Source organism: Lynx rufus, unplaced genomic scaffold, assembly GCF_022079265.1.
Source record: "Lynx rufus isolate CCGP_SWC_20201006 ecotype Redwood Valley unplaced genomic scaffold, mLynRuf1.p SCAF_5, whole genome shotgun sequence".
In the NCBI taxonomy this organism is placed as follows: domain Eukaryota; kingdom Metazoa; phylum Chordata; class Mammalia; order Carnivora; family Felidae; genus Lynx; species Lynx rufus.
In genome coordinates this window covers 13,607,941-13,633,954 of record NW_025814867.1, presented here as the reverse complement: position 1 = coordinate 13,633,954, position 26,014 = coordinate 13,607,941, and the positions used below count along the sequence as shown (strand labels likewise).

The window sequence follows — 26,014 nt, the reverse complement described above, 5'->3', positions numbered from 1 at the left end:
AAGAAGGGGAGTTAGGGAATTTTGGCGACAGCAGGGGGAGGAGGCAGGTGTTTGGGGCCTTGGCTGGGCTGCTTGTGAAGGAGAACATTAAAGACTTGAAGACAGTGGTACAGAAAGGAAGAGTGTTCTGAGCAGCAGGAACAGCCTGTGCAAAGAGAGGAGAATGTTTGGCAAGTCTGAAAACTGGAAAAACATGATCTTACTATGTCGGTACAAGGACACTAGCAGGAGAAACCTGTAAAGTAATAGAGAGAGACTTAAGGAATGGGCGTGATATGCAACCTTTGGAGAGATTTGAGCCGAGGAATCTGACTCCCATTTTTGAAAGCTTACTTTCAGCTGCTGTGTAGAGAATAGACTATGAGAATGGAAGCCAGGAGCTTATTGGGAGCCTAGTGCAGTAATCCAGGTGAAAAATGATGGTGTTTCTGACCAGGGTGTTAGCAGTGGTGAATAGTGTGTAGGTTCTGGATATATTTGGAATAAATGGCCAATTAAATTTCTTTTCCCATAACATATAAAATAGAAAGAAGAATAAAATTAACTTCTATTTTTCCTTGTTACCATTCTGGAGTATATCTTCTATACTTTTGTATGGATTTATGTGTGTGCTATACATATATTTTGAGGTTATAAACCGCTATCACCTGCTAGTGTATGCATTCTTTCATTTACTATAGCATATATCATGACATAAGGATATTCTACTTAATTCTTAAATATTAGTTGAGAATGTGATATTTAAGCAAAATTTATGTAGCATTCCACAAATAGAATATATTACCCAATACACAGATTTGAGAATCGGGCTGGTTCTCTCAGAGATCGGGTGGTAGCCTGCAGAAGTCTTTCAGAGAAAGGACCGGCTTATGTTCGCTACACTTTCATCTTGCCACTGCAGAGACCCTTGGCTTGGGAGATTCGCCGAAGGGTTTGGTCCCCAAGTTTGGTGAGGAAGCCAAGACTTAGCTGGTCAGAGCTCTGTTCTTGGTCAGACAAGGGTACCGTACCTCTTTCTCAAAATTGTCCTCATCCCCCTCCTACACTGACTGGGCTATGCTCACCTAACACAGGCCTAGGTAGTCTGCTCCTGAAGGTTTCCCCTGTCTCATCGTTGTCCCCGAGATGCCAGTGGGGTCCAGATGTGCACTCCCACCACTGTCTCTGCACCGACAGTGAGTGTTAACTAGGCTGTGCTGGCACGTCTTTAGTATTTATCTCAGGTAGGTTGTTGTCTCACTTCCCTGTGACTGTCGTGTGGTTGCCTCCCTTTCAATCTGATATATTTACCACCACAACGACCAGAAATCACAACTGTTCTCTGGTACATATGTATGGTTTCCGGTGTGTCCTTTTCTGAACTCGAATATAGACTTTTTCATAGTTTCACATGGGTGATTATGTCCACGAATTCATATCACCCTTTTAACCTGGAAGTCTCTGAAACTCTGTGTGTGTGTGTGTGTGTGTGTGTGTGTGTGTGTGTGTACTACAGCATCAAATGGAAGCTCCAAGTCATAAGGTAATTTACTTCTTTTTTAAAAAATTAAAAAAATATATTTATTTTTGAGAGAGAGAGAGAGTGAGCATGAGGGGGAGAGGGGTAGAGACAGAGGGAGACACAGATTGTGAAGCAGGCTCCAGGCTCTGAGCTGTCAGCACAGAGCCTGATGCGGGACTTGAACTCATGAACTGTGAGATCATGACCTGAGCTGAAGTCAGATGCCTAACCAACTGAGCCACCCAGCCTCCCTGGTAATTTACTCCTTAAGTTACAATGGATAAATATATTGCCTTATTTCCTCTGGCTTTGAGATATGTTTTTATGACCATTTCTGGCACGCAAAATAAATTTTAATCAGAATTGAAACACATTTTGTTAATTAGACAGTATTGCAAGTTATATGATGTGTCTTACTACTCCAAGTTGGGACTTGCCTTTTATTTCATATTAGAAAGATAGATACTGTTCAGATTTCAAGACCTATATAGCTCATCCTGCAAAATGAAGACCTTGCCTAGAGGAAAGTAGGACATCATGGTAGATGATAGAGAAAGATGCCTACACAGGATTAGGTCCCACTTGACTTCTGCTGTGATGCAGGTTAAGCAAGAGGAGAATGACCATCTAAATTTGCCATTGCCAAAGCTTCCATCTAGTCATCCATTCATTCCACACAGGGAATGCCTGTGTTTTTTAAGGCATTGTTCTAGGCTCAGAGGAATTAACAGTGAATAAAACATCAATTCTAGCCTCGAGGAGTTCACTATCTGCTTCGGAGGAAGACAGCAAACACATACATACCATGTCAGGTGGTTTTTAAAGGCCAACTATGTAGAAAGTAGGGTAATAGGATAAAGAATGAAGTGAAGGTGCCATGTTATATAGATGATCAAGGAAAACCTCTTTGATAAGGTGGCACGTGTGCAGAGAGCTATAGGAAGCCAGGAAGCAAGTCCTGTGGTTATCTAGAGGAAGCTTGTTTCAGGTAGAAGGAAATAACTTGCAAGGCTCCCAGGTGTGAGTACGCTGGCCTCCTAAAGGGATGGCAAGGAGGCCATTGTGGATGTAACAGAGAGAGCAGTAGATCATGGTGGCGTGAGCGAGGTGGTAGTAGGATCACACTGCATCTTGAATCCTTTTTTGCCTGCCGTGCTACCATTATTCCTTTGTTCTTACAAATCTTGAAGATGTTCATATCTTCCAGAACTGTCTTTTAGAACAGAAATGCCCCCAAGGAGAGCAAGACCTTAAGCTCATTATCATTGTTATGTTAATTTTCCAGTGAACTTCTTGGAAGATTCAGGGATAGCCAGCAAAAATTTGATTAAAAAGGAGTGTCTAGGTGGTGAATTAAGGAGAGACAATGTTATCAGGGAAAAGAATGTGATAATACAGGTTGAGAGATAACAAGACACTTTTAATTTGTATCGAAGACAATTCTGTCTTGCCTCCCCAAATTAATCCCCATTTAAATCTCCCCTTCTTTACAGGAGGACTGCAGACCTGGTCTAGGGTACACACTCCATTCTCCAGCTAAATGCTGCCATTTGCTTGGAGCCAATGATCTTTCCTCTAGGCTCAGAGGGAGGTGTGTGTTCTGTAGTCTAAGCCAATCATTACAGTTCTCTCGCCCCTATCAGTGAACATGTTAAGACAATGCATGTGACTCATTTTGTCCACTGAAACACAGGGGCAGACTGTTGGGGACAGGAGCTCCTAGTAAGATTTCTTACACTTTTAAAAGGCACCAGAGGAAAAACAAGCTACTTGAGGATCCTGGGGGGGTGATGATAACGTGGCCCAAACTGTTGTAGTCATCTTGTGACCAAGAGGATAGATATCAACACACAGAAGATGGCTTGCCATGGGTACATGCATGACCCAGGCACTACCCACTGATGGGTATCTGCCTCTTGCTGTAGAAGGGAATTCCAGAATCCACACCAAAAGGGGAGAAATCTCAAAACATATTAGATATACTATACATATGAATTATATATGACATATGACAAATATCAAAACAACCTACACATCCATCAGTAGAGAAATAGAAAATATTATAATTACATATTATATCCCATTAGGTAGTGTGTTCAAAGAAAATGCTCACAATATGTTGTCAGAAGAAAGAAGTGCACAAAAATAACAATATTTTACCCAGATCTCACATACATGAACAGAAGGAAATATATACTCATTATTCATAGAGAAAAAGCTGGAAGCAAATAAAGTAAATACTAAAAGCAGCTACCTCTGTGTAATAAGATTAGATAGGGCTAGATATGTTAATTTTTGTAATATAATTTTTTATACCCTTGTTCGTATGCAGTTTTTCATTTCAACATTTTATAATGAAAAAGAGTCTTTACAGTCAGATTAAAAAATCATTAATTTTATGGAACTCAAAGGACGATCCATACACCCCATGGGCCTTCTCTAATACAACTTGTAAAGTATTGTAGACCTTTCCATGGACTGAGAGACTCTGGTCCCTCAGTCTACCTTTGCCTCACTCTGGTTGCTATGTCAGGCTCTGACCTCAGTTTGACCTTGTGGAAGCCGGAGGTCTAAACACTAGTATCTTAAAAACTGGGGAGAATTCCCTGCAGTCCATTTGTCCGCTGCATTTCTCTCTCTGGTGTGGCCAACGGGGTAGCCCTCCAGTGAGTATGAGATGGTCAACTCAGAGGTGGCCTGGCCCTCTTCTGTGGCAATCTACCCTTGGCTTCATGAAGTGCAGAGTCATCACATGTTGGATCCCAGGCTTCATCAAGGTCCACTCTTCGTTTGGGACACCACCCACTGATGATCTACCCTAAACAAGGAGGACGAAGGCAGGAGCAACTGCAAATATGTTTTTTTCCCCGAGGGCCAAGACAGCATAAGACTTAAGCATGCAGATGGCTTTGCCAAGATTTCTGCACAGCACAAATTAGGATTCAAGTCAGCTTGAGTCATACAGAGGCTTCGGGCCTCTAAGCTAATTTATGGTGACCTGCAGAGGCTAAAATGAGGCAGAATCTGGACTGTCCTACTAATTATGAGACTCTGGGAATGGCTCCTGAGTCATTGGTAAGGTAGTATATTTAGAGCTGAAATGCTTAGTATTTTAGAATATACATCTCATCACAATCTTGGTTCTCCTTTCTCCTGGCTTAAGTATAACATGTAATCTGTTAGCCAAAGTATATTAAGGTGGTCTTGGTGTATGGCTTATTCATCCTATGAGAGGGAAAGAAAATAAATGGTGGAGGAATAGGTCCTCTGTATGTTTCTCTGTGGATAGTCTGGTGGTGTGGCTGTCAGTATGGTGATGTCCTACGTCATTAGAGTTTGGGTCCTCCCAAATTCAGAGCCTGAGGCAAGGGTGCAGGTAGTTTGTTTGAGATGTAATTCCCTGAAGCAGGAGTGGGGCAGGGTGAGAGGGGATGGAGAAAAGTTATCAAGGTCACTGGTAAAAAGATTGCAGAAAAAGGAAAAACAAAAGCTGAGGTTGAGCAATGGGGTTCAGTTTTACGGAGGTGTCCTGAGATGGTATGGCGTGCTTCCAGAAGTGTCTGTCTGAAGGCTTGGAGGCAGGAACATTTCTCTACTAGCTCCTGTTTTCCACTGATTGGGTGTTGCCTCGGTGTACTCACCCCGAACCTTCAGCCTGTGCTTGCTCAGCAGTCCACCACGTCCAATAGCCGGCGTTTGCAAGGTGAGCCTGTGCTTGCCCGCAACCGTTCCCTAGAGCAGAGGTGGCCTAAGGAATGAGACTTTGGGCCACTAGCGTTCCTGGGTTACCTTGAAAAAATACACTTTGACTTGCAGCGCTTAGAAATAGCATTTTGGGGCTCAGAGCTTAAGACTAATTAGATTTGACCTATGTAGTCTGTATATTTATTTATTAAGCACCTATTATGTCCTATGTGCTGGGGAAACAGAAATGGATAGCGATAAGCTCGTTACAATTAAATGTATTACCTACTCAAATGAGGTATGCATAGAACGCCGAATGTGGTGGTTTTGTGGGGCAAGTTGTTTTAGTCCGAACTGAAAAGGACTCCCCAGAAGGAGGTAAGAGTTGGGGTACACACATACACACACACCTATACATACGTGTACGGATGTGTGCATATACCCATGCGCCCATGTGTGTGTGTATAAAATCCTTTCAGAAGAGGAATGGTTGTCTGCTTTTATGTGAATTATTCCTCCTTATTGGTAACATTCAAATGTAGAAGCATTATAAGATTCACAGAGTGCAAAATGATCACACAATAGACTGGTTTTAGGGCAAGTGTATTTTCTTCTGGATTCATATTTATGCTTTGGATGCTTTCATATTTTTCGGTTTCATGGAAGTTACGTTCATTGAAAAAATAAAAAGCATCCATGAGGCTTGTTCCTACATTAGAATTTGTATTCGGCTGAAGAAAACCTTTGCACCTGCCACTAAAATGCATCCACTTCTGGGGTGGAATGCACCAGCTGTCCCCCAGCCTCCGACGGCACGCCAGGCAGTTCAGGACCGAGAATGAGGCATCATATCCCAGGCAGATTAAACTGGTGGGGAAATTTCAAGTCGACAGAATGCAATTACCCAAATTGAAATTAGGCCAGGGGCATATCAGGAGGCCCTTCCCATCTGTTGGGGAAAAGGATCACTAGATATTTAACAAGGGCAAGTGGTCAGGATCTTAGTTCTAGGAGTCGTTGAAAAGGCAGGCACTTAAAAAAAAAATGCTAAGGGAAAACAGTACCTGGTATAAAAATCATATTCCTTCACTGGAAAATAAATAACATTAGGCCTTGAGAAGATCAGCCTTTTCCTGCTCTGGGAGGAAAGAAATGTTTATGGATGAGGAGATTAAATATTTCTACACCAGCTTCTCTTAGCAAGGACGTGGTATGTAATGGACAATTGGTTATCCTGGATTTGACAAAAAGAGATTTCCCAGACCAAACATAGTGAATCCAATACATCCATCCCTCGTCAGAATGGATAGATCCTCCCATTATGACCTTATGGAATAATGCTGTATGATTTTCCTAGGGGCCTTGATACAACATTGTTTCTTTACCAAGAAACTAAGGTAATTTTTAAAGTCTTCAGCAAAAATAAAGAAGCTGGATTTGGACAGCAGCCTTTACCAGCTACTATCATGGTGACTACATTGTTAGAACCGTGGGATCCATAGGTCCACGTTAGCACAGTAGTCCCTGCCTGTTTCCCTGTCCCTGGTAACATGTGTACCTTTCTTCCGAGATGGAAAAGAAGATAGTTTTAATCTTCAGACCAATATGAACCCAGGAATCGGCACAAGCTCCCCATCCCTTCGTCAGAGATGAGGCATGGGCACTCACACCAGATCGTGGTTGGAATGGGAGTCCATTTACACTGAGAAACAGACTGACTTCCCTACATTCCTTTCAATACTTTGTCCTCTTTTAGAGACCGAGAGAACTCAATGTTTTCAGCCTAAGGGAGGGAGAAGAGAGAGGTATCTCTGGGCCAGATGTCTCCTTTTCCAACTGCTGCTTTTTGGGGATGTGCTGGCCCTGGGGTTCCTGTGGGCCATTCCTCCAAGCAAGGCATCGGAGAGTCTTCTCTGTACCCTCCCTGCGAGGGACTGTTTGATGCCATGCAGGCAATCCTGACGAGCTCTCAATTCTCTTTGCCACTGGATGTGGAGACGAAGAAAAAGAGATGAGCTGGTAAGGGGTCTTATTCAGCATTATTTTTTTTCCCTTCGTTGGAGTGGTTCACTTTTTCTTTAATTATGTTGGGGAGAGCACAAGTGGGGGAGGGGCAATGAGAGGGGACAGAGATCCTAAGCGGGCTCTGTGCTGGCAGGGTGACAGCAGTGAGCCGATATGGGGCTCGAACTCATGAAGTGGCAGATCATGCCCTGAGCCGAAGTTGGACACTCAACACTCCTGGAGTGGTTCATTTTTAACTCCTTTGCTTGAAGAGGCAACATGCTTGGGAATCTGACAGTATGACCACTGCTGGAGGGAGTGAGGCAGGGCTAACTGACAAATTTAGCACAGCTGTCTGCTGCAAGGAGAGGGAGGAAGCTAAGGGCAGTCCATCTACACACTGAATTCCTTGCAGCATCTCTGCCCCTCCCCACTGCACACACACATAAGGCCACCATGTATCTGTCATTGTGTCAGTTAAGGTAGGAGATCAGGAGTCCAAAAGTCCAGTAGCTTCACACTGATTTCCCCTGCCCTGCAATACCAAACCTTTCTGGAAGGTCTCCTTAGAAGAGCTCAGTCTGCCCAGTGGCCCATCCTACCCATAAATGAGCACTGTTCTGAACCAGAAAGGGGTATAAGCATTTGATTGTCCTTGCTAAATTCTGACCTGAGCTTTACTATTTTTTTTTTTTAAATAATTGGCCAGAACTGATTTCTTGTTTTTTTTTTTCTTTCTTGATAATTTGTGAGTAACAAAGTTTATCTCTCACAGAGGAAAACAGAGAAGTTATTAGTTAATGTTGATCCAGAGCTCTGCAAATGTTAAGACTTGACATTATTATTTAGAGGTTTAGCTTGTACTAATTACCTCTTCGTTTTACTAGCCCTATATAACAAGCTACCTTCTGCACATTTTATGTGAAAGGCAGTTTTCTGAAAGGAAGAAAGTTGTTGGAGCAGGGAATGAAATAGGTGCTAAGTTTTATTTCCCACTAAATAATTCTCCTCAAGGTGGGTAAACTTTTAGTAGTTAAATTGCTAAAAATGAAGATTCTACACCACAAGAACAAATCTCCAAGAGACAATTATTTGTCTGTGTTCTTAGCATTTATGAGTCTCAGTAAACAGTCAGTACGTTTATGTTCCCCCCATTACCTTCGGTCATAAACTTCCTTAAAGAAAAACGAATAATTATGTTTCCTGACTGCATCATGAGCATAAACATTCAGGATCCTGAACCCCCCCCCCGGGTGGGATGGATGGTGCATCTAGACTTCTAGGGATTGAGCTGTTTTTGAGGCGCTGGCCAAAGTGTCAGGCTAAGCGTATGGCCGTGATTTAGTGTTGTTCACAGAGATGTCATCTCTAGAAGGCAAATCATAATTTGTGGGGCTATTTTTGGAATTGGGGCCTCCCAGCCTGCAGCTGCCGGGAATGGCTGGGAGTTGCACAAAGCCCCTGGCTGAAGCGTGTCGAGCTTGTGCTGTTGGCCTGAACCTTGCCATCCACTCCAGGGGCCAGCCAGTGGAACCCCGTAGCCAAAAAGGCACAGTCTCATCTTAGTTCAACAAGTGCGTCCTGGCATCAGAGTCAGAAAGGAATCTTTTTTTTTTTTTTTTTTTTTTTTAAATTTTTTTTTTTTCAACGTTTATTTATTTTTGGGACAGAGAGAGACAGAGCACGAATGGGGGAGGGGCAGAGAGAGAGGGAGACACAGAACCGGAAACAGGCTCCAGGCTCCGAGCCATCAGCCCAGAGCCCGACGCGGGGCTCGAACTCACGGACCGCGAGATCGTGACCTGGCTGAAGTCGGACGCTTAACCGACTGCGCCACCCAGGCGCCCCAAGAAAGGAATCTTAAATGACCTTATTACAACCTGCATTTTACACATGGGGCTCTGGCTGGGGAATCCATGTGGCCAGGGTCAGTCAACAACCAACAAGCCTCATGTGTCCTGGCTTTCGGTTTGGTACTCTTAAATATTGCCTTTGGGGTCAGGGGGGCTGACTGTAGGTTAGAGGATAAGCAATAGACAACGAAAAGAGAATGAGTTAGGAACACAAGAAGAGTAAATTTGAGGGAATTACGTTTTTCCTTTGCAGTTCATGTGAGTTTCATTATTCCTTGTATCGCAGTCAGAAAACACATCGATGCAACTTTTCCACCACTAGAAATGTGCAAATGGAAATGAAAGGAAATAAGACAACTGTATATTTTCTAGATCAGCACTTTTCAAGCTCTCTGTCATGAAACACAGGTTTTTGTTTATTTCTAATTGACCTTAGCTGATATTTCTGTACTATACGATAGAAATTGCTAGAAAAATGAAGTACAAAACAACAGACCCTCAAAATACATGTCCAAACTTTTATTATTTGGAAACGAGACATAAAATTCTTCTGACAAATGACTGTAAAGTGGCTGGACACTTATTTTTGGATCCTGTACACGCTGGTCCTGGACACCGGAGTGCTGGCACATCAGCACTTCCTGGACCACGCTTTGGGGAGCGCTGTCCTTGATCTTTTCTCTTGTATTTCGCACATTTGTCTGGTTCTCTAGGTTGGAACTTTCTGGTGTCAGGGATGGGATCTGGGCATCTGTCATTCTTGGCAGGTATTTTATTGGGCTGAATAATAACTTAAGAAAAAAATGTAAATGATCCCTCATGTGAAAAAAGAAAAAGAAACAACAACAAGTTTGCTATTATAACAAAACCAGAGATACTGGAATAGTGTTTGGATTCCTATCAGGGACACGGCTGTGATCTAAGTCTCCTAAGAGGAGACGTCATTTGGGGACATTTTTTTATTTACCTGGTTTGAGTGTAAAAAGGATTGAAAATATTAAACATTGCCAGTTGCCATTAAATTTGAACTCTCTACCACTTTTTGTGTCTTCTGAAAGGCCTCTAAACCTTCTCAGTGCATCAATTAAGATTGTTTGCCAGCTTTAGTAAAGAAAGATACATAACACCCAGGTAAATTTGAATCTCAGACAAGCCATGAGTACTTTTTACAGGTATGGCCCAAATATTTCATGGGACATACCATGTCCCATGGACATACTTGCAATATTTGGGACATACTTGTATTAAAAATATATTCATGACTTATCTGGAATTCAAGTTTAAATGGGTATCTTGTATTTAACTGGTAATTGTTTTTCTAAAATCATTTGAAAATTTAAAAAAATGTTTATTTGTTTATTTTTATTTTGAGAGAGAGAGAGAGAGAGAGAGCTAGATAGCAAGCAGGGGAGGGGCAGACAGGGAGAGGGAGAGAGAGAATCCCAAGCAGGCTCTGCACTGTCAGCCCGGAGCCCCCTGTGGGGATCAAACTCATGAACTGTGAGATGATGCCCTGAGCCGAAATTAAGAGCCAAATGCTTAAATGAATGAGCTACTTAGGAGCCCTTAAAATTTTTAATTGAAGTGTAGTTAACATACAGTATTATATTAATTTCACATGTACAACATAGTGATTCTATTTAGTGTTAGCCTTTGGCCTGGACTTCTGCAGATGTTTCCAGAGAGAAGAATCAGCCCAGCCAATCAAATCTGGCCATATTGACCTGACTTGCTTAGCTATTGGCAGCTGGAAGCTGGATGGTCAATACAAGGTAATGGTATTCCTTTTAGAAAAAAAAAAAAAAAAACAACAACAACGTGTTTCTCCTGTGACAAAGCAGCTACTCCTCTCTCCCTACTTTGAGGCTTTTAGTTGGCATTTTCCAAAGCTCTGGTCTAATGCTGACACAAGTCATGACAGAAGGTGTCCTTGTAAGAAGGCCATAAGAATCCACCAGCTACATCAGGACAGAATTGGCTCAGTGGGCTGCAAATAGTGGAATTCTTTGCTTCGAAATAGATAGGGAGGCATAGTGATAGACAAAAAAACAATAATAAAATTAAAAATCCTTGTGCCTATAGCATATTAGAAGCAAGCCGACAGAGATTGTTTACAAATAAATTCATGAGGAACTGAGAAATACAAAGGCAGAATTAATTGATGTTAAAAAAATTAAGTTGGGGGTGCCTGGGTGGCTCGGTCAGTTAAGCTTCTCACTCCTGATTTCAGCTCAGGTCATGATCATGTGCATTGTATTTGCCTGTTGTATTCCTCAGGGTTCTCCAAAAAAACCACAACCATTAAGTATATCTCTATGTAGAGAGAGTTTTACCCAGTGATTCATCTCTTATGTATAACACCCAGTGCCCATCCAAAAAAGCGCCCTCCTTAATGCCCATCGCCCATATAACCCATTCTCCCACCCACCTCACTTCCAGCAACCTTTAGTTTGCTGTCTATATTTAAGAGTCTCTTGTGGTTTGCCTCCCTCTCCTTTTTTATCTTATTTTTCCTTCCCTTCCCCTATGTTCATCTGTTGAGTTTCTCAAATTCCACATATGAGTGAAATCATGATCTCGTTCTCTGACTGACTGACTTCATTTTAATACCATCTAGTTCTGTCTACATGGGCAAATGGCAAAATTTCATTATTTTTCATCATCAAGTAGTATTCTATTATATACACATACATATACATACATACACACCACAACTTCTTTATCCATTCATCAGTTAATGGACATTTGGACTCTTTCCATAATTTGGCTGTTGTTGATAGTGCTGCTGTAAACATTGGGGTGCATGTGCCCCTTCGAATGGGCAGTTTTGTATCCTTTGGATAAATTCCTAGTCAGTGCAATTGCTGGGTCATAGGGTAGTTCTATTCTTAATTTTTTGAGGAACCTCCATACTGTTTTCCAGAGTGGCTACACCAGTTTGCATTCCCACCAATAGCGTAAAAGGGTTTCACTTTTCCACATCCTCACCAACATCTGTTGTTTCCCAAGTTGTTAATTTAGCCATTCTGACAGGTGTGAGGTGGTATCTCATTGTGGTTTTGATTTGTGTTTCCCTGATGAAGAGTGATGTTGAGCATCTTCTCATGTGTCTGTTAGCCATCTGGATGTCTTCTTTTGAAAACTATCTATTCATGTCTTCTGCCAATTTCTTCACCGAATTATTTGTTTTTTGGGTGTTGAGTTTGGTAAGGTCTTTATAGATTTTGGATACTGACCCTTTATCTGAAATGTCATTTGCAAATGTCGTCTCCCATTCCATTGGTTGCCTTTTAGTTTTTTTGTTTGATTGTCTCCTTCACTGTGCAGAAGCTTTTTATCTTGATGAGGTCCAAAGTCTACTGATTTAAATGTTAACCACATTGAAAAAATACCTCACCACAATATCTAGACTTGTGTTTGACCAAACGACCGGGCACTATATTCTAGCCAAGTTGACACATACAATTAACCATCATGTCTGTGGTCCAAATAGAGTTTATGCTATTTCATAGAAGCCCATGCTCTTTCTTTCCAATTTTCTCTCTGTTCTGCACCATCTGTTTCTATGAAGACACACTGACTTATTTAGGACTTTTATATATACTGTGAGTTTTCTGTTGTAAACACAAAGATTATCTTATCCAGTTTTAGAATAAAATGTTTCAGATCTCCATCAAATGATGCTGAGGGAAAAAGCTGGGTTTGGTCTTTATACAGACTTGGGTTAGGGATGTTCCTATACCATATTATCATTGGATGACTTGGATAGAATAGGTAAAACATTTCGTTCTCAATTTGCTCAGCTATAAAGTGTGGAAAATTATACCCACTTTCCAGGTACTTGTGAGTTTTAACTGAGGAGGCATTCATAAACTTCTGGCACAGCGTCTAGTATATAGTAGGCCATCTATCTTTTATCTCATTTTTCTCCTTGCCCTTCTTCTTTTCGTAAGTAGTGTTTCTTAACCCACTGCCCACGCCTTGTATTCCATGCAGAAAACCCTTCCCCTCCTCTGAACATTCAGTAGTTAGGTTTATAGCAGTTCTCTTTCCAGAAAACTTAACACATTTTTTACATTTGAGTGTATGTCTTATTTCCCCTTCTATTTCATAAAGTATTGCACTTTCACCACTGACAGATAAATGAGATTATTTTAGATGGAAATTTTTTTCATTTACCTAACAAGTATTTATTAAATGTGTATTAAATCCCAAAGCCTGTTCTGGGTGCTGGGGATAAAACAGTGAACATGACAGGTAAATTCCTTGCCCTTGGGACCTTAAATATTAGTAGAGGGGATCCTCAAAGAAGGAAATCAACAAATATAGAATCCAAGGGTAGGCTAAGTGAAGCTGTGGTAAGTCACCAAATCTCATTAGCATAATTCCAACAAAGGTTTATTTCTTGCTCATAACAAGTCAGTGGCTGGTCCAGGTGACCATTCAAGGCAACTGTTCTAAGCCTTCCAAGATGCTTCCTCCATATAAACACATGCTTCCATCAGGAAAGAGTGGGCTGATGAATCCAACAGCAGCAGTTAAAAGTTCATACACATGTCACTTCTGCTTCCAATTTTATTGGCCTTAGCAGGTCACATGGTCATGCCTAATTTCAATGAAGTGGAGAAGTGTGAGTCTTGGTGATCCTAGTGGTAAAGGAGAAACCTATGTGACTACCGCAGTATTAAGGGCTATGAAAAGTATGTGTAAAGAGAGAGAGGAGTGTGTTAAGTATTTTTAAAAAGATAATAAAAGCAAAATAGACATGAGTTTTCATGTATATCTCTCATTGCTTAGAATTATAATAAAGAATGTACTTCAAAAAATTGGGTCGAGTTAATATTATTTGATAACTATTGTTAGAAATAGGTATTCAGATATAAGGAAAAACATTTAGGTCATTTCTGACTGGCTGATTTTTCGTAGATACTGAGATACTAAATCTACTTGAAGACAAGGGTGATAATTTTTATATTGGTATTCTTGGTTATTTAGGCACATAGTAGATGCTTAAGCAAAACTGTTGATTTAAATAATGTTCATGTTTTAAATTATTCTTGCTTCTCTACAGGATTGTCTTGAAATATAGCCCATTATAATTTTGTCCTGAAGCTTGAAATTTTCTTCCAAGGCCAATTTTTATTGTCTTTATCTCCACTAAAATTTTACATTTAATTATGGTTCAGATTTGGACCACAAATGGTTGAATCACTAGTCGTCTCTTTCTTCTGGTTTGTTTCAAGTATGTTCTTAAAGAATGGATAAGTATTTGATAGGAGAAAAGATAATTGTATCACTTCTGTCGGAGTTTGTAATCTACCATCTTATCTTTTTTTTTTTTAAACTTACTTTTATCTTCAATAGGCTGTTGGCATCTGTTGTGTTGGAAAAGGATTTCCCAAATTTGAATAAAGAGAGCAAGAAATACCAAGTTGTGCTTTTGTTTGTTTTAGTTTATTCAAGTTCATGAATGTCTTGTAGATAGGGTAGTATATAGCTTTCAAAGGTAGCATAATAATAATGATAATAATTATTATTATTTGCTTATCTCTCTACTGTTCTTTTTTTCTGCTTTTGACTAAGTCTTTGTCATTTAAAAAATAAGTCAGCCAAAGAGAGGACCCATTTATTCTTTGAGTGGATAGGTCAGAGCAACCAGAAGAGAGTCTCCCATCTCTACCCAATTGACCCTCATTCCAGGACCATCATTTCTCTAACTCCGGATTGTATGTCTGAGATGTTGTCTCTATCCTATTAACCAAGAACTTGTCTTAAATGAGTGTCTCTCCAGTCTGTATTGTGAATCATGTGAATTTGTAAGAGTCCATGCTCTTTGATGTGGTTTACTGCTCTTGGATTTGTACAAAATTTGTTAGTTGGCAAATGGGACACAGCTGGCTTCTGATTTAGAGAGTGCCTTAAATTAGTTACCTCCTACCTTAACTCGATCATTTAAATGGAAAGCACTACTGCTCCAACAGAGCAGACATGATATAAAAACTATTTCTGACATGAGTATCTTGCTTCCCCGATTGCGATTGCTACTGGTGTCTCTAACGGAAAAAATAAAAAAAAATAAAACACAGGTTTTACAATTCTCACAAGTGGTAAACTGTCTTTGCGTTATTTAAGAAAAGCTTTAAATGTTCAGTGAATGTGCTTAGACTAATGATAGTTGATGCCCAGGACATAGCAATAACCCAATGAAATACAATAGCATTTTGGAAAGTGGCAATTTGTGTAGCAATTGCAGATATCATCAACACATGCTGAGAACTTTACATGTAATAAGTGAGCTATAGCTTGGGCCGAGGAGTTACTTATTTGGCCCTTCATTTGTAAGTAAGTCACCAATCCTTCCCCTCCAAGGCATAGGTAGGCCAGTTATTAATAAAAGAATACTGACATCCTTTGTTCATAGTGGTAAAATTGCCAGAAGCAATTGAGGATCCTGATCTTGTAAGTCTTAGTATTTGGAGGAACCTCATTAAGTCATTTGGAGGACAGCATTCTATAGTTGAAGATGACTAGCTCTACAATCCGAATATTTGGATAGAGTACTGACTGTACTATTAACTAATTTAGCTTTCTTCACTAAGTGCCCACTAAGACTTACATGATCTGGCCCAGGGTATCTCTCCAGTCTTCTTTGATAATCTTTACTCCTTGCTTGCTCCATTTCAGCCTCTGTGCCATTTCTTACACATTTTAAAGACATGTTCTTGCTGCCATGCTTTCTGTACTTACTGTTATCTCTGTCTGGAATGATCTTCCAGATGCAGGCTGACATTTATTGAGCAGATCCAGTATGTTTCAAGGTGTTACAAATGCATGGCATGTTAATCTGGGTGAATTCTCATGATAGCTGTATGAAGTGTGTGGTGTGACATTGAATGGATGAGAAAAGGAGGCAGAGTGATTCTGTCAGAGGCAGAACTGGAACCAAGGCAGTTTGGGTGGGAGCCCAGGCCCTCATAAAAAGGGCTCTCTTGGTACACAACACTCAGGGTGTGGTTCCCACCCTTCCTTTAACCTCAGAGCTCTTTCTTGGTGAGCATTTCCTGACTATCCTATTTAAATTTTTTTATGATTATGTTTGTTTATTTTGAGAGAGAGAGAGAGAGAGAGGGAGGGAGGGAGGGAGGGCAGGGGAGGGGCAAAAAGAGAGGGACACACAGAATCTGAAGCAGGCTCCAGGCTCTGAACTGTCAGCTAGAGCCCAACATGGGGCCCAAACCCACAAGTTGTGAGATCATGACCTGAGCTGAAGTCGGTCACTCAACTGACTGGGCCACCCATGTGACCCCTGACTTTCCATTTAAAGAGGAATCCCTATAAAGGAAGAAAGGAAGGAAGGACGGATGGAAGGAAGGAAGGAAGGAAGGATCCCTGTGACTCTGTTTCTCTTTACTCAGCTCTATATTTCTCAACAGCACTCCATATTACCTGATTTATATTGCCTGTTTGCTTGCTTATCACTTTATCTCCCTCACTAGAATATATATTCTATGAGGGCTGGGCATTGTTCTGATCTTTGTTATCACTCTATCCCCTGCATCTAGAAATTTACTGAAATGTACTGAAAGAAGTGTGTGAGTTGGGTTAGAATTTTTATTGTATTTAAGATATCTTATTTTTCAAACATTTGCAGAGCACCCTTTTTGTGCTAGATTCCATGGCAGGTTTTGGAAATATGAAGGTGAATGAGATTGATGGGACCTTGTACTTTCCTGCTTTTCCTGAGGCTTTAAGGGCATCACAGAAGAAACAAACACGCAACTAACAGGCGGTTGCCAGGCTAGGCATTCTATTAGGGCAAATGTAAGGTGCAGTAGGGAAGTGAGGGTTCAGGTAAAGCTACTCTGAAGGGCTGATACGCATGCTGAGAGCTGAAGGATGGAGATGCAAGACGACCCTAGGGCAGAGCAGATAACAGAAGGCCCTGAGAGAGCACATTCTGGTTCAAAAGCAGTTCACTATGACTGTGAGGGGCAGAGCTGACTATCCAAGTCTGGAGAATAAAGTTGGGTTTTCAAGTGCCTTGAAAACTATTCCAAGGAGTCAGGGCTTTGGTGTCTGAGCAATGAGATGTCCCTGAATGGTTTTTAAGTCAATGTGATTTTGATTTCGTATCTGATTTAGTTTATAGCCTTCGGCCAGGTAAGTAGGCAGTATTTCCACTTTCTGGATGGGATGAGTGAGGCCTGAATAACACATTAAAATGTTGGTGGAGTTGATTTAATTCTCTCAATGATAGTGCTATCAGGACTCCTAACATACCTTCCCACCCTCTCTCCTTTTTTTCTGGTTGTTGTTATTGGCAAAAGTCAAACATAAAGCTGCCCACCATCCTTATCTTTCTCCAAGGAACGTCCATGTACTCACACAGCTTCCAATAACCAGACCCCTGAGTGGAAGCCAGTGACCTCAAGGGTGGCGGGACTTGTATGCGGATGGACACCATATTGTGCATTGGGCTAGAATTCTCTGTTCTTCACTAAGAAGCTGGATTTATACCAGGAACCTCTTATCTGAAAAGGCGACTCTGGACTGCGGAGAACAGAGCTGGTTTGACAAAGTAGAGAGGCTCTCAATATTGGTCTGCCCACGCTTTGGGCATGTGTGAGCACTCACAGCAAAACACAGCTGGCATGTCTAATTTTAGCCTTGTCTGCCTTGAAAAGAGACCCTTAAAGGAAATATATTTTCTCTGAAACAATTTGTATTATTAATGTAATAGCTGATAGACCTGTCAGAATACTGCTTATTATTGGTGGGGAAAAACTCTGCCAAGTAAGTATGATTTTTTGTGTGTGTGTGATGTTATCAGTAAAGTGATTAATGCATTCATGAATCAAAATAATTATAAAGAGATAGTGAGAAAACCAGTGATTTTATTTATAAAGACACCCGTCAACCTAGTGGGATACCTCTTTTGATGCTTACAAAATGGATGTAAGACTGAGAGTGACCGTTTCTGCTCTAGTAAGTCGGTCACTGTGATCGAACAGTAGTCCCGGAGTAGACTCTACAATTTCTTCGCTACTTTTCATTCTCCATGTCCTCCAAGAAGAGTTTCTGAACCGGGTCTCAGATTCATCTGGCTTTATATGTTAACAGGTTTTGAAAGCATCTGAGACACCCTGTTTCCATTTTCACCAGCAAGGGTTGTCCCTCTGCCTTTATTTATTATTATTTTTTTCTTTCTCTTCCTTTCTCCCTTCGTCTTCCCTCCCATGGTCTTCTGTGTTTTGTTTAGCAGGGTAGCATACCTTGCAACTTGGCAAGAAAAAAAAGAAAAGAAGGCAGCTCTTGTGGGGGGGGGTAGATGAAGGGAAGGATAAGAAATAATCCACCGCCTGCATTTGAGTTCCCCGGGTTCAGTTCCAGCGGCAGCCAGCTGGCTGCAAAAATTGCTTTGCTATTCGAGATAGCCAGCAGAGGGAATCGGAACTTTGCTTGCAGCAGGGGTTGAAGCAGCCTTTTTTTTTTTTTTTTTTCTTGGAGGAAATACTGCAGCCTTCTGGACTGCGTACGCTGCTCCCTGGAGAGGCTCTCTCGGTTCCACCCACCGGCTGGAAGGAGGGGAAGTGAATGAAAGGACAGGACAAGCCCCGAACACCATGTCACTCTGGGAGGGAGACAGCAGCAACTAAGCTGTGCGAGGTTTTTTTTTTTTTTTTTTTTTTTCCTTTTTCTTTTTCCCTTTCTTTTTCTTTCTTTTTTTTCTTTTTTCTGTTTCTTCTTTCTTTCTCTTTCTCTTTCTTTCTTTTTTTTTTCTTTTTCTTTAAGGTGGGGAAAGAGACAAACAGGAGACAGGAAGCTGATCTGCAAGGATTCGGAGTTGTGCTAAAAGGACTTTGATTTTTTTTTTTCCTCTCTCTCTCTTTACAAACGCTGGCAATTGACATCACTACAGACAGCCTGGTAGAGAACAAACTGCCTCATCCCAAGTGGACCCTGGCAGCTGGGGGAAGGAAGGCAAGATCTGGGGAGGCTGTGTCTGTTGGTCTTTTTTCCTACCGATACCCCTCCTTTTTTTTTTTTTTTTTTTTTTTGGTGTGTTTCTTTTTTAAATTCTTGCTGTGTTGGAACTAGCGAGTGGTGGAAGACGAGGGATTTCTGAAGCCTCATCAGTCATCGAGACTGTCAGGAATAGTGGTTTAAGAGGAAGCTCGGCCTGGGGCACTATACCCTGTCATCCAGTTCCCTGCCTCGGAGATAAAGATTCCAGCTACATGGGCAAACGCCTGGATCAGCCACAAATGTACCCCCAGTACACTTACTACTATCCTCACTATCTCCAAACCAAGGTATGGCTCGACCCACAGTCTGGCAATCAGTGTGGTATCCTTTTGCACTTGGGATGGGAAATAGACAGGCATGTGAATTATTATTTACCTCCCCTTCCCCATCACCTCTTCCTGCTTCTTTGAAATTAGTAACATACCAAGGGAGTTAATGAGGCAGAGGAGAATATAAGAAGAAAGCAAGCCCGGGATTGTGGCTTTCTCTTTTAGGAGAGATAATAGTTTCGCTCGTGTTCTTTTGTTGTTATTTGGCAACATGAAAATGTTCCTGATATCCGTAGTAAAGTCCTTTGCAGATGGACAGGGTTGTTAGAAAGGAGATCGTAACAGTGATTATCAGGCACAAGAATACAATTTCAGGGGCTTTTCTGGTGAGCTGTTCTTTGTTTGTGGCTCTAAAAGGGTTTTTCCCACTGGATAGGACACACCAGGGTGGGGGCAACTCAAACTTTTAATCGCTGAGTATAAAATGAAAGAAGGGTGTGGGAAGGTATAGTACAGCTGACTAAAGTCCTTTAGAGTTTGTTTGGGTGTGTTTTGTGTGTGTGTGTCTGTGTGTGTGTGTGTTTTATTTGCCTTACATATTTTATTTTATATCGAGGATGAGCAAGATGCTAGAGACTGAATTTTGGAGCTTTACCATAGGTGTTCTTTACTTTTAGAAGCTCTGTTTTTCTGTGCTGGCTACCATCAGGAGGCCTGGGTCTTGAAACGGGATGCAATGTAACTGATGATAATTGGACGTGAATTGGTTAAATACTTGAATCTTTATGTGTGTGCTCAAATGATCATTACGGGGCCAGTGGCAAGCCCACGTAACGAAGCAGTGGGCAGTGCCAGCCGTGAACTTTATCCTGCACTTCAGACATGAAAGACTCTCAGGTGTGAAATCACTGCTCCAATTTGTCAATTAAATTGGACTTGACTGGGGTGGGGGGGATGTTGGTGTAGTTACCACTTTGAACGCATGGGTTATATTTCTATATGGATGATATTATTTTGTATTGCATTAGCCAGACTCCGCTGTCTTCTTAATAAATAAATATGCCGAGAGTGAACAAGGCGTGCCTGAGTGATCTGTGCTGTCACTAGGACTCGATGATGTGATTAGTGTTTGGTAATTCATGCTGTAGTTAGCTCTTATTTATTCTGTCTCATCAAACAATGCCTATTTGTAAACCAGACCAGGCAGCAGACTTTCAGAATTACATTAAAAATTGTTGCTTTTTTCCTTTCTTTTTCAATCGCTCTATGACTCGCCCTGCCCCTCCAAGGTCGACTCACATTGCTTTTTGCCTTTGTGAGCATTTAGTTTGTGCTGCTGCTGCTTAAATAGACCAGCCCTCCTGCTCCAGTGCCTTGAGATTTAACTCTTTGGGGGATTGGGTAGAGAATGCTTGCCTGCCTTCCTTAAGGAAATGGCAAAGCAAGGACAAGTTAAAAAAAAAAAAAAAGGAAATTTATAGTCATTTCTCATCCCCCAAAGAAACAAAAACAACAAACTCAAGGGTTCCATGAAAAATATCGGACATTCCATCCCTTTTACTCATTTGGCTAAATTTTTCCAAATGTTTCAAAATTCATGCTTTCTTTTTGGGTCTTTTTTTTTTCTATGAAGTATATTCAGAAAAGAAACTTCAGATAAAAATGAATGGAATAATGAAATAATTGCTTTCCTGCTTGAGATTTCTTTTAACTTATTACCATCAGGAAATAATGTGCGTATTATATTAAGGACAGGATGCTAGATGAGCTACACTGATGGGAAGTGTGTGTGTGTGTGTGTGTGTGTGTGTGTGTGTGTGTGTGTGTGTTTGAGAGAGAGAGAGAAGGAGGGAGAGAAGGAGAGAGAGAGATTAGGATAAAGAGGAAAAGTGAAGTGACAGAAAAAAAGAGAGCCTAAAAAATACAGAGGGAATTAAAAACAATCTGTTTTGGGGTCCTGTGTAGTTTAGTGTTGTGTAGACAGGCGGCATCTGGATCTTGTTACTTTCAAGCTAGTCAAAGCCATCAACTTCTGGAACATTTTTAAAGAAGCTAGATCCATTAGGTGACCTGAGCTGATATTTGGGTAATCAGATCAGGGTGGTAGGGAATATAAGATCAGCTCCTTTGGCTATCCTGGTAGTTCATATTGATTATTATGTTGTAAAATTTCGACAGTGCTGTGAAGTTGTCGAATGCTGTTACGGTGGCTCTGAAATGACAGACATTAATAACATTCCTGGAAGCTGAAGATGTGAAAACGTGCCCTGGTTTGAAACGTGGGCGCACAGGGGATGGGAAGAAGGGTCAATCATATTTTCAAATGTGGGGGCTTCCTGACAGCATGAACACTATGTAATAAAGTACCATCATGCCCCCGTGTAACATGAACACAACTAGGTTATTTCAGTATCATATTTTTGGCTTGTTTTATGCTTATATCTTAAAATTTAATCTATAATACTTTTGAAGGAAATACATGCTGCTCATGTTTATTTGGTAAGCCCAGGTGGAATTCATAGATTCTACTGTCCTTCCAGCCTTGGGTTATAGTTATAATCCATTTTTGAAATTATAGCTGTTTAAAATGATGCTGGTATATAAAGAATACTCATGGTTGATAAAAATAGAATTCTGTGGTTGACAATAAAAGTCATGTTCTGGTGACATCATAATTTAAGCTGTTGTCTAAATTCAGGTGTTTTCAACTAATCAACAAAAGCTGTTTACTGACATTATTTTGGGTTGGAGAATCTTTATGGGATCGTTACAGAACTGAAAGGTTCACTATTTATTGTATTCATTCAGAAAGTGCAAAATACTGAACCTTTTCTTTTACTTCAGTGTGTGTATTGGATACAGCTGCTGTTTTATTATGATAAAACAAAATGAAAGTAGGATTTTTAAATAAATGGAAATGTTTCTGCTTCCTCAAATGCAATTAAAGTTTTAGAAAAACTTGGGACGCTTCCCTGCCTTCTCTGCTCCTCTTATTTCCAATCAAATTAGAACCAATCCATTAACTTTGTTGCTTAAAAATAAAATATAATAATAATAGTAAGACATTTATGCTTTTCTCCCTTTGAATAATTTTCTAAATGCTTAAAACAATAGATGAGAAAAATGTACCTGTAAGTTAAATGAAAACCAGTGACTAACTGGTGGCTAGCTATGCCTTGCAGCAGTGTTGTTCCAGAATGCTTACTCTCCAAGACCTCACGTTCAAAGTTGTCATTTGTCAATTTTCTTTGGGCCATTTTTCTTTTCCTCTCGAAAGAACCAATTTCAAAAAGAAACGTTGGTTTTGGTTAAGCAGTAAAGAAGAAATCTTGGTGACATGTTGTAATATTTATATAAGAGACATAACTGGATTAAAAAAAAATCTTCATCAAGATAAATTTGCTGTTTGAAGGCCACCCAGAATAATAAGCAGATTTTAGAGAACGGGGACCAAAAAACGGTTCATGAGCTTAATGATAATGTCTATAATGATGTTTGACTGAGTTGTAACCTAATATTTCTCAGTAATTTTGTACTAGCCCATTCAAAGTAGCTAACCTGTTGCTTTTGCATTGTGAGAGCCAGGGTGAATTTCAATCTGAATTTGAGGTACTTTGGGGTGGTTTCTTGGCAAAACAGCTTAGTCAAACTAGGAAAAGTAAAAAGAGTGAAACATGGTCACAGCCTGGCGAACTAATATTTTGCAGCTGAGAAATAGGTATTTCTCTCATAAATGATGCTTCGAAAACTTGGGTCATCCTTCCAAAACTTTAAACTTCGTCCAGGCACCCACAGCAAGCTTGTCCTTCCTTCTGTTTCCTTCCCCTGACCAGGTCACGACATTTCTATCAATCCAGGGCACAGTTTCTACTCACGCTGCTTTTCCATCAGCCCACTGCTTTTCCTTCTTTGGCCGTCCACTCCCCCTGAAGATCTTACAGAGATGGGTTCAGACTGTGGGACCCTATAGGGTTTTTCCTGGCTGGTGGTACTCAGATTGTATTCAGAGCATGGTGTGAAGTTGGGGTCAGGTGTAAGGAGTAATTCATCAACTGCACACCGATTTCAGGCTGAGTTTCTAACCATCTGCAGCCTGGACAGCTGCCCATCTCTCAAAGTCTCGCTAGAGCCCAACTGATTGTGCCATAGAAAGAGCAAACACTTGAAACACAAAGGACTAAGGAGGAGGTGAAGGAAGAGAGAGGCTCCTAGGGGCAAAGGATGTAAACGTACAAATCCTTCAAAAGCAAAACAGAACAACCCCTTAACATACTTCTTGCACATGAAAATGTAGAAAATCTTGCAGAGGGAGGGAATGAGTTTAGAATTTCCTTAGTACTTCCTGCCTCAGATTTGCATTGATAGCCAGAGTTGGTAACTTGCCAGTTTTAAAACAGCCTTGAAAACTCCCAAGTTCTGTTTTCCTTTGAAAGCCTGAAACATACAAAACTGGTTTTCTAAAAATCTTCCAGCAAGAGAATTTTTAGGTACAACTCCAAATATTTCTTTTGCTTCAAGGGGGGGGGGGGTAAGGTGGTAATATGAAACTATGATAAATCTTGTCTCTCTTTAGAATGTATACAATTTTAATTGGTTTTAAGTAAGAGAAAAATAGTTATAGGGGGTCACTTTCCCTTTCTAGTTGTTTTGTTTTCTTTACTCCCCCCCCTTTTTATTATCATTGGGTTTGTCTTTTCTATAATATAGTCATTGTTTCACTAAGTTGAGTGCCTACTTAGATGGAGGAAATATGTAAAAAGTTCATGTGTTTTCTTTCTTCAGAATCATGCCAAATTCAAAGGAAACATGTAAATTTGTTCTAACAGTATCTTTGTAATGCAGTTTGCTCTTGCTTTCTCTCAATAATAGAATTAAAACTCAACATTATTTCTATGAAGTAATTAAATCTATTAGAGGGTTGGAGGTAGGGGTGATTTGCAGGGAGGGAGGCAAAAGAAGGGAAGGAGGATGTAAGTTCATCTCAGGTCCTTCTGGCTCCAGGAATTCTGGAAAGCTTCATTTTTTGCACTAATATGATTTTTACACAATCCTTTTTGACATTATCAGTCTTTTTGGCAGAGAGAGGGCTCCGTCACAATTATGCCCATGCCAAATTCTAAGAAAACCAGTCTTTTCCTTTAAGAGAAAATCTTTTTAGTGTCGGACTTCTTATTCAGAGTAAATGGTTGATGTTTATCCAAAATTGGCTTCGAGTACTACATTAAAATTGTGTTTTGTAACAGTCTCATAAGCCACAGCTGTATGTGATTAAATAGTGTAATATCAAAAGCATGTGAGAATAGACTTTTCTATGCTATAGCTTTTGCACAGCAAGAGAGCAGATGAAACTACAAGGGCAACAGTGTACTTGTGTGTCGTAATACCTGTGTCGAGGATACGCGATGCTGGTCTTTGCAGTAGTGGGAAAAATGCTAGAACTGCCTTGGACAGGATTGAAACATACACTTTCTGAAGATGGAGACAGACATATGATACCAGTTTTTAAATATAGAGTGCCATTTAATTGGAAAACCCATATTTACTGAAGGGTCTGTAACCAGTGCCATTGGAAGGGGCATCATGACTCCCAAGGAGCACCGCATTCAAAGAGCCAAAGCGAAATTTCTCGTTTCTGTTTTGAAACCGTCAACTGTTTTTCTCCTGCTTTTTTTTTGTTTTTGTTTGTTTGTTTTTTGTTTTTTTTGTTTTGTTTTTTGCTACTTTAATCTGTGGAACTATTGTAAGAAAATTTTCAGGCTGTTTATCCCTGAAGATGGGTAACAAGGACCAGTAACTTAGAAAGAGCAAAATAGATAACAGTGTGATTCTTTTTTTAAGATATTTGAAAATAGGATATTTGGTTTTCGATGCATATTGCTCTTCTGTGGCCTGTGTGAAAAAGAGCATAATTACACAAAGAGACACAACTTTTGGGTCTGTTTTTTATGGGATGTTTTACTTCCGAGTTTTTGGAAAAAAAACAAAAACAAAAACTATTCATGAAAATGATAATCGTGAGTTTATTAGAGTTGTAAATCTATAGGATACTAATACTAATAAAAGATTTATTAGTAAGTCATTGTTTTCAGGTCCTTGAAAAAGTGTATAGGGGTGCCCATTTTTCAGATTTCAGACACTAGAAAGCAACTTGGAAAAGGAAAAAAAAAAAGAAGGGTTGAGAGAGGTAACTTGGATTCTGTTTGGTTTTGTTTTTCATGTTGATATATATAGGCCGAGAATTTGTTCACATTTTAAATGTTTGGTTTTTTTTCATATAGATTTATTGGTCAGGAAGTATATACCATGTGGAATCAGCTATACGGATAAAGTTTTGTAATTCAGAACATCGATGTCTAATGGGTAACAAATTTCAAGAATATGGATAATAAATGATAAGACATGGATTCTGGTTTTGTTTTGGTTTTGGAGGGAGGGAATTCTCTGAATTGTGTGTCAACGAGTTGGTTTCTAGGTCAGGTTCTCTAAGATCTCTTCCAGGCTTAGCATTTGTGACTCTCACTTTTGAGATAAATGAGCCTGCTTTGATGCATTCGTGGTACTGGGAGATGACCTTGGTTTTGTGCCATTGGTGAGTTTTTGTTCAGCCCCCCATTGCTTTCTCCAGAGCAGATCAAATGCTGCTTTGCCGACTTTGGTGATTTGATGAATTTAACTGT

The 26,014-nt window shown here is 40.3% G+C and overlaps 1 protein-coding gene across 5 annotated transcripts in view; it reads left to right on the top strand.

The window, feature by feature from the left end:
* The first annotated feature begins 19,280 nt into the window (after positions 1-19,280).
* The window catches only part of RBMS3 (RNA binding motif single stranded interacting protein 3), a 695,735-nt gene continuing 689,001 nt past the window's right edge, over positions 19,281-26,014 (top strand). For all 5 annotated transcript variants that reach the window (XM_047100003.1, XM_047100000.1, XM_047100002.1 and 2 more), the window contains exon 1: positions 19,281-19,355. In XM_047100003.1, the coding sequence (XP_046955959.1) occupies positions 19,281-19,355 (75 nt within the window). The remainder of the gene's footprint in view (positions 19,356-26,014) is intronic.